The sequence below is a fragment of the Oncorhynchus tshawytscha genome, linkage group LG03, assembly GCF_018296145.1.
Source record: "Oncorhynchus tshawytscha isolate Ot180627B linkage group LG03, Otsh_v2.0, whole genome shotgun sequence".
NCBI classification, from domain to species: domain Eukaryota; kingdom Metazoa; phylum Chordata; class Actinopteri; order Salmoniformes; family Salmonidae; genus Oncorhynchus; species Oncorhynchus tshawytscha.
In genome coordinates, this window is record NC_056431.1 from 22,443,281 (window position 1) to 22,455,391 (window position 12,111).

General features: G+C 48.0%; 1 protein-coding gene across 4 annotated transcripts; it reads right to left on the reverse strand.

The window, feature by feature from the left end:
* Window positions 1-127: 127 nt before the first annotated feature.
* On the reverse strand, window positions 128-11,819 carry LOC112246064 (mucin-6-like). Of its 4 annotated transcripts, none has more exons than XM_024414329.2 (9): window positions 11,688-11,819; window positions 11,326-11,382; window positions 10,114-10,461; window positions 7,611-7,877; window positions 5,450-5,737; window positions 4,918-5,022; window positions 4,762-4,817; window positions 2,720-4,657; window positions 128-1,425 (listed from the first exon to the last, which is right to left on the reverse strand). In XM_024414329.2, exons 1-9 carry the CDS (start codon window positions 11,725-11,727, stop codon window positions 1,399-1,401), a joined length of 3,126 nt encoding a protein of 1,041 aa, XP_024270097.1. In that variant the 5' UTR covers window positions 11,728-11,819; the 3' UTR covers window positions 128-1,398. The 4 variants fall into 4 exon arrangements, with proteins under 4 accessions (XP_024270097.1, XP_024253810.1, XP_024270098.1 ...); XM_024398042.2 differs by having other exon boundaries at window positions 128-1,428; window positions 11,688-11,818; XM_024414330.2 differs by having other exon boundaries at window positions 128-1,428; window positions 11,591-11,695.
* Between the last annotated feature and the right edge of the window lie 292 nt (window positions 11,820-12,111).

The following is a 12,111-nucleotide window of genomic DNA, read 5'->3' on the forward strand; positions in this document are numbered from 1 at the left end:
AGTAGGCAGTTAAGATTTATACCAGTAGGTAACATTATATCAAAATGAATGTCATATAATACACTGACATACAGTATTTTCCTGTAAATAAACTCCTCCCAATGATCGACATTCACAAGACACCACGTGGGGCAATCAAAACCCTTTATTATCATCAATAAAACATACTGGTCATGAAAAGCATGTTCAATGGAGACCCCTAATCTTTAAAAACCTCAAGTCAAGTAAAGGAACTGGATGGGGAAGAGAGGGGGCTTCCAATCTAGAAACAACCCCAAGCCCAGGGTTCCCCAACTGGTCCCCAAACTGGTGGCCCTCTATTCTGTATTCTCATGGAACATTTATTTTAATATAAAACAGCCTCCCTGAGTCACAAAGACACATATCGCAATGGCAGTGCCAACATATTTACCACGTACCAGAAAAACAAAAACATGAAATGCACATTTTGTTCTAAAGAAAACTAAGATTCCTTCCAAAAGAGATCACTTGTAATGTGCCAATCCCCCACACAAAAGAACATTGTAGTCCCAGAGCAAATTGTTTTGCTTTGCTGAGTCGGGGAAAATGTTGCAGCTCAGCAGCTTCTTTGTGCTGACCTCCTCCACGCATGGCCGCTATTATTTTCCGAGTCATTTAAGTCGCATAAAAGCGCTTAATTAATAAGCGGCCCATCCATTTGTGGGGTCTCCTTCATAGTTAGTTGCGCATTGCTTCCGAAGCCCAGGCGCCGAAGCGAATCCCCTTAATTGAGTGGTGTCAAGAGAAGCATCTGTAAACAGAAAGTCACCACATAAATACTTCCATGGAAATATTAAATAAAGCAAGTCGCAGAGGGGTTTTTATTTCCTTCAGAATTTTCACACAGTAGTTCCCAGGGGCCAAGTCCATTCAATCAATTGGAATCCATCCAGCAAGGGTTCTCTTTTCCTGTCCTTGTTACTGTTTATTCTAGTCACAAGGAGCAACACACACACAGACATGAATGGAAACAAGTCCTCTTTGTTGTGGCAGTGCCTCATTCTCTCTCTGAACACGCTGAATGGGAGAGGCCACATACACACGGCCTGGAGATTCTCGCCATCAATAAGGCCTTTTTCTCATTCCTACTATTTGGTTGTATGGAGCTTCAGAAAGGACACATCAGTGTGTGTTTTCCAGTGACTCATTGTCGGTACTGTTGAAAATCAACAGATAGCATACACTTGACAGGCAGGGGGAGTCGACTGCGGGAAGTGTGTGTGATAGAGTGTGAGTGGGTGGGGGTGTGTGTGTGTGCACGTGCACACGTGTGTTTTTTCTTGGTCTCCATTGCTTTACAGTAGGGCTCCCATAGTCATCCATGCTTGTGTTTCTCCTCTTGTCAGTTGCTGGTGTGTGTGTGTCCGTTGGCATCACTCAGTGTCTCGGCCTCCCTTGGTGGGTCTGCTGTCGGAGAGAAAGAACAAGACCTTAATTATATACAAGTCGTGTTCAACATAGCCACTGACACACTGGTACGGTAGAGACAGACAAACATCCAGCTAAACTACCCTGGCTGTATCCCTGCCAAATACTCTTGTCATTACTCCAGCAGAAAGATACCAGTCGCTCAACAGGAAGTGCAGGCCCCGCTATAAAAGCTGCTTGGCATGCTTCCCTGTGGCTCGGGTTGCAAAGGGAGGGTATATAACTGGAAGCTTTTGAAGTTTCAACGATGTTATGTCATTTATCACAAGACATCTAGAGGCTCTTTTGGGTACTTCACATTTTCACAGGTGTCTAATTATCTCTGGCCCTCTGCGTGGCCTCATCACATGTCAAATATTTAAAATAATCAAATAAGATTTTTTTAAACATTTTTTTAATCTAAATAAATTACCAAGCTGTAAAACGTTATCCTAAATATAAACCATCAACTTAGTGACTTAGTGAATACCACTGTTATGAAATATCCTTTATATATTTATTTGACCGTGTCAATATGTTCTTGTTGTTAATGTGTTGGCGCCAAACTGGTGAAAAGAAAGTCAATAGTTGGAAGAGTTCATTTTACATAATGCCATAGTTGATTAGGTGCTTTTCTCATGAATTAGGCCATTTTCTCTTGTACCATGTGGTCTGTTCACTAGAAACTCATGGGCAATATGGACACAGATATAAAAAAAAATATATACTATATATGAACACATCTTTTTAAAGTTATTCATGGATAAATAACCAAAGTTACCATAGAAGGCCTGTTAATTACCAACATCACAGATTACAGTAACTTGAGTAAATTACCAGTAGTTTTGCAACTCTACCCGCGACACACATATTCTAGACATATTATAGGGGCGGCAGGTAGCCTAGTAGTTGGGCCAGTAACCGTAAAGGTTGCTGGATCGAATCCCCGAGCTGACACGGTCAAAATGTGTCATTCTGACCCTGAACTAAACTACCACTGTTCCCCGGTAGGCCGTCACTGTAAATAACAAGTTGATCTTAACTGACTTATATAGTTAAATAAATAAAGTTAATAGGGCTCCATTTGGGACGCGGACTAACTGAGAATGAGAGGTGGGGAAACCTAAGAAACTAAGTACACAGAGAATGACATAATGAGACAGACATAATGATCACACATCTGAGACAGAGAGCCGTGTGGTGATTAATGAAACATGAAATGGCTTAATCAACATATATCAAACATATGGGAACGGTTGGCTCTGATATCAAACACTACTTTGGTGCTTACCTGGCGTGGGTGGGCAAGGTTCCTGTGGGCATGTTGAGTACCTTGGCCGTGCCTGTGTGTGTTATCAGCGTGCACGTGGTGGCCATTTCCTGAGTGCAGGTTGGCCGGCATGGTAGCGTCGGGATGTCTGTGGGGCGGGTGGGCTTTGGGGTGTGTCTGTGTGGTGTGTATGTTGACTGGGGGCCTGAGAGGGCCATCGGGGCCCCGGTTTGGAGACTGGTGCTGGGTGCGTTCTCTGGGAATAGTCTGAAACTGAGCCAGAGGGATCACGGGAGGGGGCGTGGGGGGCCGCTGGCGCCCAGGGTTAGGGCCTCGAGCTTGGGTGTTGAGCAGGGCGGCCTGTGTCTGTTGGTTACGGTTGTGAAAAGGGTTAGGGGTCGTCAGTGTGTGCATCTCCAGGGCCGTCTGAGTGAGGCTACTGGGGTTCTGTGTAACAGGCTGTGATATTGCACCCCAACCTTGTGTTGCTGTCTGTCTCTGGTCTTGTGTGGGCTGCGGTATCATATGTGTGTTTCCCCTACCATACTGAATCCCGATTTGTGTCTGTGGGATGTGATTTGGATTTGTTAGAGCTTGAGTGTTGATTGTGGTGCCTCGGGGCATGTTGGTTATTAGTCCCTGTGGAGCGCCTGGTCCCTGTTTTTGCGGCTGGGGGTTGTGGTGGCTATGTGAGGCATTTTGTTGCCTGGGGCCAGTCTGGCTTTGAGAAGCGGTCTGAGCTGTGATCTGGGACTGAGCTCTGACATCCTGCCGGGCTCTCTGCCTTGGTGTATCGCGTACATGGGAACTGATATGCGACTGTGTGTGGCTTGGAGCCCCAGGCTGATTGTTCGTCCCATGAGTGTGGGGGAGGTTCTGGGCCTGTCTGCCCGCCGTCGGTGCAGCCTTCCTGGGTGTAGATTGGCTCTGTGGGGGGTTCAGAGTCTGTGCTCCTGGCCCACTCCTTCGGGCGTGTGGTTGAAATCGTCTAGCCTGGGACGGAGACTCTGTGCTATCAGAGGTGTAGCTGCTGTCGGGGGAAGCATGTACCCTTCTGGGGGAGTTGTTGGGGTACGCCGGGGTGCCCCTCAGATGGTCCCAAGGCATTTGTTGGTGGTGTGAGCTGGCACTTGGTGTGGCATGACTGGCATCCCGTGGCACAGAACTGGCCGCTGCTGGGTCGGAGTGTCTAGGCTGGGTATCAGTAGCCTGGTCCCTCTGGCAGGCCTGTGTGTTGGCGTTTCGCTGGAGAGTGTGACTTCGACCACCGTGTGTGTAACCAGTAGGAACAGGACCAGTAGAGACTTGAGGACCCGTGTCTAAGTTACTGTGGTCAACCTGTGAAGGACCACCAGGATATGACAAGCCAAGTTGCATCCTGGGATTGGAGTATGACTGTCCAGTCTGTGTGACCGTTTGTGGGTTGTTATTTTGAACTTGAGGAGCACTAACACTGTTGGCTACATTGATGGCACTCCACTGCATTGTACTGTCCTGTGGGCTTGTAAATTGTTGCTGTGACTGTTGGTTGGGATGTTGACCATTAGTTGGATAGGAATTGAGATTGACGTGAACCGTGGGTAGCTGTGCGTTGCTATTTTGCTGGTTGTGTGGCAGTGTGTTAAGGTTAACACCGACCTGAGTAGAACCCGCTTGTATGAGAATGTTTGGATTGTTCGGGTGGTTTTGAGTCATCTGTGGGAGGGTGTCGAGTGTGATGGCATTCTGAGGTGCAGCAGTGCGTGTGAAAGTGTTGTGGTCCTGCGTGGTGGCATTTTGTGGAAATGAATTGGCATTCTGAAGTTGGGCATTGTGTGGGAACCCATTGCTGTTGGCATGGCCATTGTGTTGAAGTGTGTTAGTGTCGCGTGGCGGTGTGTGTGTGCTTTCGCGGCCATCGGGTGGGACAGAGTGCTGGCCACCTAAAGTCCGGGTACCAGGTGGAGGGGGCTCTGGAGGCTGAAAAGGAGAGAGAAAGAGAAGAGCAAGAAAGAAATGGGTTAATTGATGAAATAAAGTGCTTTCAGAATGATAATATTTTGGGGAAAAGATGAGTGTCTTACTGTAAGCATGAGGTCTGGGTGTCCCTTTTGTCCTGTGGCCTCCGGTCTTCGGTCAACTGCGATAAGCAACATTGTCACATACAGTATTCAAACATCGTATACACAGGTCAACGTGAATGTTTAGACAGACAGACAGACAGACAGACTCTCACTCACCTTTCCTCCAGCGCACCAGGAGTACGATGGCCATGATGATTAAGATCAGAGCGACCACACAGCCAATCACTATGCCAGCCACTGCCCCTGCACTGAGGCATGTGCCTGAGACAGAGGGAAACAGGGAAGGAAGGTGGGGGGGGGAGAGAGACAGGGACAGAAAGAGTGGGAGGGAGGTGGAGACAGAAATTAATAATGATAATGTGTCACGGACACAGAGCCCAGACAGACAAATAGACGAGGTTTCAGAAAGAGAATGATGAAGTGATGTCAGGGGAAGAGAGGTGAGAGAGAACGAGTGGTGGAAATAAAGGGAAGAACAGTGCAGACAGCTGAAAGTCATAGAAAAAGAGTTTGATTCCCATTGCGAGAGCATTTGGATGAATCAATCTTTCGCTGATGAGCTAGGCTGTGCCAAAATATTCCCCTCTCTTCACTCAAAGATGGATGCCGCTGCGCCGTCCAAAACGAAACAGTCACCAGAATGAGTCACGGCAGTGGTCAAGGCCAGTGTTCGTCCCGCATAACTCACCCACGATGGCCAGGCCCGTCCCCTGCTCCGACGTGGCGCCCGTGATGGCGTTGCTAGCCACGCACTTGTATTGGCCGCTCTGGTTGGTGGAGAAGGTCTGGAGGCTGAACACGCCACTGTCTGGTTGTCCAGACGCCACGGGTTCATTGTTGTATTGCCAGGAGAAAGTGGCAGGGGGCAGGGAGTCGGACACGCAGGTGAGACGGATCGTCTGGCCTAGCACTGCATCCGCTCCTCCCACACAGTCTACCGGAGAATCATTGCTCAGCACGGGGGTGTCGGGACCATCTGGAGGTGGAGGGGAGGAGGGGGAGGAGGAACATCAACAGACAGACTCAAAGACAAAGCATGTGGCTCACAGACTATCACAGTAAAGTTTCACCTCAAAATGAATGGGGACAATATTACAGAGGTTGGGTATGACTAGTAGCTTCGCGAGTTGCATGATACCGGAAGCTCATGTGGCTCGCGAGGCTTTATGAGTAGTGCTATTATTGCTGATGAGAATTAGCCCTGTAGCCTATTTAGTAATGCACTTATGTGGCTAACTGGTAGTGACATTACTTGGTGTAATGTAGTTGAACAACTAGCTCATATTATTAGCATTTTTTGACTGCTGGGTCAGGTACATTAGGCACCAAACAGAAGAAAACAGACTAAAACAAGGAAAGACTACTCTGACTTCTCAAAAGTGCCCTAATTAACAGAACCCCGGACACTAGATAGTTACTCACAGTCAGAGCCGGACCACTGCATCTGGGGCCACAGTTTTCCCTGCAATTCTACACTTTTTGCCATGGGGCAGAGAGAAAATTGTGCAGTCTTATAGCTAACCTCATGCTACTCTGTGACCACAGAGAGTCGGGACACCCGTTTAACGTCCCATCCGAAAGACGGCACCCTACACAGGGCAATGTCCCCAATCACTGCCCCGGGGCATTGAGCTATTATTATACTGAACAAAAATGTAAACGCAACATGTAAAATGTTGGTCCCATGTTTCATTAGCTGAAATAAATAAAAGTACATTTCCCATTTGCACAAAAAAACATATTTCTCTAAAATGTTGAGCACAAATTGGTTACATCCCTGTTAGTGAACATGTCTCCTTTGCCAAATAATCCATTCACCCAACAGGTGTGGAATATCAAGAAGCTGATCGTTACACAGGTACACTTTCTGCTGGAGACAATAAAAGGCCACTGTAAAATATGCAGTTTTGTCACACAACACAATTCCATAGATGTCTCAAGTTTTGAGGGAGCATGCAATTGGCATGCAGAATGCAGGAATGTCCACCAGAGCTGTTGCCAGAGAATTTGAGGTTCATTTCTCTACCATAAGCCGCTTACAACGTCATTTTAGGGAATTTGGCAGTACGTTCAACTGGCCTCACAACCGCAGACCACGTGTAACCACGGCAGCCCAGGACCTCCACATCTGGCTACTTCACCTGAGGGATCGTCTGACACCAGCCACCCAGACAGCTGATGAAACTGAGGAGTATTTCTGTCTGTAATAATGACCTTTTGTGGGGAGAAATGTATTCTGATTGGCTGGGCCTGACTCTCCAGTGGGTGGGCCTATGCCCTCTCAGGCCCACACATGGCTGCACCCGTGCCCAGTCATGTGAAAACCATAGATTAGGGCCTAATGAATTAATTTCAATTGACTGATTTCCTTAAATGAACTGTAACTCAGTAAAATTGTTGAATTTGTTGCAGGTTGCTTTAAAATTTTTGTTCAGTATATTTATTTTTACCAGAGGAAAGAGTGCCTCCTACTGGCACTCCAACACCACTTCCAGCCACATCTGATCTCCAATCCAGGGACTGACCAGGACCGACCCTTCTTAGCTTCAGAGGCAATCCAGCAGTGGGGGGAGGTTTAGAGAAAATTGTGCAGTTATATAGCTAATCTCATGCTATTCTACACACTTTGCCGTTATGAGGCTGAGAGAAAATTTTGCAGTTTTAAAGCTAATTTACGGTTAATTTACAATCCTACACATTTTTCCATGACTTATCAAGTGTTCATATGCCATCTAATCACCCCTGGATTACCCCTGCATGCCAAGTCTGGAATCCAACCCTGTTCACTGGCCCTGCTCACTGTGTGGCTTATGTTATTAGCATTAGCAGCTGGGCCTGCAATGACTCACAGTAAACTGTGAGGGTCTTTGAGGCGGTCTGAGCACTGACAAGGTTAGCGACGGTGCAGGAGTAGACCCCGGCATCTTCCCTCCTGGCTGGGTTGATCACCAGGTCGCCCCCTTTGATAGTGACCCTGGAGTTCGAGGTGAGAACAGAGCCCCCTTTACCCCACATCACACTGGTCTCTGTCCCCTTGGTCCAGGTACAGCGCACAGACACATTGCCCCCCTCCAGAGCCACTGACGGCACAAACATAGTCACGCCATCCACTGCATCTAGGGTGGGGAGAGAAGATAAGCAAGGGAGATTATAGACTGGTCCCAAATCGGTTAGTGTTGTCTTGATAACTCCTATGGTCATTGACTACTCTTATGGTCATGCCAACTCCTATGGTAATTGTTACCTCCTATAGTCATTATCATGCCACAAACTATTCTTGGACCAGGCTAGTGAATACTGGAGTAGTAGACTGATTGGGAGATACACACAGGGAGAGCTTTTGAATGAGCCATTATTGGGCTTTCACAGTGTGACCACAGACAGAGTGGGATTCAATTCAAGCTTCAAAATATGCTGAAAAATAGAGGGACACTTAGTGTTTTCTGCCTAAACTAATTTTGTTTAATGAAAATAATGGAGGGCTGGGAGAAGAAGCAACATCCAGACATGGGAGCAGATGGTAAATAAAGGGGCAGATGGCAAAAGTGGCTTTCAAGATACCAATAAGTGTTAGGCCTGGACTGAGAATATACAGATAGAAGTGCTATCTGTGGCTAAAAATAACAGTAATAACAAACACTAACAGGTCTGGGCAAACAAGTGGCTATAATCACATTACACTTCATGCTCGATTTTCCACCACTGCTATTCACTTCTGTAATTCTCCTTCCCATCCTCCTCCTTTCACTCCCCCACTACATCCCTCCTTCCTTCCCATCCTCCTCCTTTCTCTCCCCCACTACATCCCTCCTTCCTTCCCATCCTCCTCCTTTCACTCCCCCACTACATCCCTCCTTCCTTCCCATCCTCCTCCTTTCTCTCCCCCACTACATCCCTCCTTCCTTCCCATCCTCCTCCTTTCTCTCCCCCACTACATCCCTCCTTCCTTCCCATCCTCCTCCTTTCTCTCCCCACTACATCCCTCCTTCCTTCCCATCCTCCTCCTTTCTCTCCCCCACTACATCCCTCCTTCCTTCCCATCCTCCTCCTTTCTCCCCCACTACATCCCTCCCTCCCTCCCTCCTTTCTCTCCCCCACTACATCCCTCCTTCCTTCCCTCCTTTCTCTCCCCCCACTACATCCCTCCTTCCTTCCCTCCCTCCTCCTTTCTCTCCCCCACTACATCCCTCCTTCCTTTCCTCCCTCCTTCCCATCCTCCTCCTTTCACTCCCCCACTACATCCCTCCTTCCTTCCCTCCCTCCCTCCTTTCTCTCCCCCACTACATCCCTCCTTCCTTCCCTTCCTCCCTCCTTTCTCTCCCCCACTACATCCCTCCTTCCTTCCCATCCTCCTCCTTTCACTCCCCCACTACATCCCTCCTTCCTTCCCTCCCTCCTCCTTTCTCTCCCCCACTACATCCCTCCTTCCTTTCCTCCCTCCTTCCCATCCTCCTCCTTTCACTCCCCCACTACATCCCTCCTTCCTTCCCTCCCTCCCTCCTTTCTCTCCCCCACTACATCCCTCCTTCCTTCCCTTCCTCCCTCCTTTTCTCCCCCACTACATCCCTCCTTCCTTCCCATCCTCCTCCTTTCACTCCCCCACTACATCCCTCCTTCCTTCCCTCCCTCCCTCCTTTCTCTCCCCCACTACATCCCTCCTTCCCTCCCATCCTCCTCCTTTCTCTCCCCCACTACATCCCTCCTTCCTTCCCTTCCTCCCTCCTTTCTCTACCCCACTACATCCCTCCTTCCTTCCCTTCCTCCCTCCTTTCTCTCCCCCACTACATCCCTCCTTCCTTCCCTCCCTCCCTCCCTCCTTTCTCTCCCCCACTACATCCCTCCTTCCTTCCCTTCCTCCCTCCTTTCTCTCCCCCACTACATCCCTCCTTCCTTCCCTTCCTCCCTCCTTTCTCTCCCCCACTACATCCCTCCTTCCTTCCCTCCCTCCCCTCCCTCCTTTCTCTCCCCCACTACATCCCTCCTTCCTTCCCTCCCTCCCTCCTTTCTCTCCCCCACTACATCCCTCCTTCCTTCCCTTCCTCCCTCCTTTCTCTCCCCCACTACATCCCTCCTTCCTTCCCTTCCTCCCTCCTTTCTCTCCCCCACTACATCCCTCCTTCCTTCCCTCCCTCCCTCCTTTCTCTCCCCCACTACATCCCTCCTTCCTTTCCTCCCTCCTTCCCATCCTCCTCCTTTCTCTCCCCCACTACATCCCTCCTTCCTTTCCTCCTTCCTTCCCTCCCTCCCTCCTTTCTCTCCCCCACTACATCCCTCCTTCCTTTCCTCCTTCCTTCCCTCCCTCCCTCCTTTCTCTCCCCCACTACATCCCTCCCTCCTTTCCTTCCTCCTTACCGAATACCCTGAGCTGTATAGACCTTGAGTTTTGGGCCAGGCCCGTGGTGGGCGAAGGGTCCACCTGCACTGTGTAGTTCCCCGCATCTCCCAGCTGGGCACTGCTGATACGGAGCTGGGTGGCTGTGATGGTGACCCTGCCCTGGTACTGGGTCACAGTGTTGAGCACCGCACTGCCCCCCACCCACAGCCCCAGGGGGGTCACCCCACCTGGGTACCCCCATGTGATGGAAAACACCTGGGACACTATGACCACCGTGAAGACCGCATCGGTGCCAGTCTGCACCAGGACTGGATCTGACTTAAACTGGATTGAGACCAGGTTCTGGGAGAGAGTGACAGATATGACTGGAATGTAGGAAAGGGGGGAGAAGAAAGGAATACAATGACTATCACTTATTTACCTGCTTAATTTCTTACAGTGATTATAACAAGTTATAACACAAGTATGAGAGTGTTTGAGGGGTATAGTTGGGGGAATTATCAAAACACTTTGTAAGCATATAAAAGGCCCCAAAGGTCTTCAGCAGATGAATTATACTAAATCAAATCAATATGCTCAGTCATGGTGGATTGACTTTACAAGGTGTGCATGAGAAGGACAAAAATTGAGATGAATTGCACCGAGGTTCCCTCATTGATCATTTGCAGTAAAACAACAGCAGACTTTTAAAGTAGCGGTGGATACTGGATAGAGAAAGTATGACTCAGAGGCTGTGTCCCAAATGGCACCCTGTTCCCTTTATAGTGCCCTACACAGGGTTCCGATCAAGGCCCACAGGGCTATGGTCAAAAGTAGTGCACTGTGTGGTGGAATAGGTAGGGTGCCATTTGGGAAACAGTCATGGAAGAGCTGATAAGCCTTTGGACATTGTGTGGTAAAATATCACACACCCTGATAAAGGTTGTTAAGCCAAAACTTTGGTTGAATAAATTCACAAGGAGAGATGAGTGTGTGACTTTATTTTTTATTTATGCGATAGAACACAAAGACTAAGAATGCAGCCGAGCTGGGGAGGAGTCATTGTTTCTGTCACCTTGGAATTTCACAAAAATGTAGAGCTACTAGTCCAACCTCTCCCACATTTTAAAAACACACACATCAGCATTCTTTCCACGGGCACACCCTTTTGGTCAGCTTTAGGTTAGGGTACTCAATTAAGTCAACATTGAAGCTCCTGTCAGAAAATTGAGGGAGGAGAGATGCCTTACCTGCCAATGACAGAACTACAGGAAGCAGGTGTAAGTTCATCACATAGTCAGGAAAGCCTATGGAAGATTTGTTTAAGACTAATTAAAACGCAGAAAGAAAGAAACCCAGGCTGTGTTCTTTTGAAAACACAAATAGGACATGCTAGTAGCTTAGCGTGCTAGCATTCTAAACCTGACAGAGTACATAAGATTAATCTATTGTGAATAAACTCACTTTCACTTAATTCAAAACATGTCTTGAAAGATTTTCAATGTCAATACTTACGACAGACTTTTCTCTTTTCTCTCATGTTTCATTTGTAAAAGCCATAAGCAGACTTTTGGCAAAACCAGTTTGTTTAAGTGTGAAAGGTTTCACTTACGGTTTTCTCCACGCTCACCTGTCTCCGCCGGTGTATTCATTAGGCCACACCTTAGTAAAACCTCTTGCAATGGAAAATGTTGCGTAATAAAATCGCAGTTTCTTATAGGACGAATTCAGATAGGTCCATCTCTGTTTCACCCCTTTTCTTCTGTTTGGTTCTTAGTGAATACACCCTTGTCTTGCAGACACACCTGTCCTCTTAAAGGGATCATTCACCTCAATTACTTGAAAGCAGCATTGTGAGCCTATGGGCCAAGAGAGCACGCAATCCATACTGGGTTTGTTTATTAGGGCACACCAGCTACAAACATTACTAGCTGATGACAATTGAAGTGAACAAACACCAGTTAGTTTCCATTCAAAATCACAACCATATCCTGCTGTCCTTTCTCAGTTAACACTTGTGGGAATAGTTGTGGCAA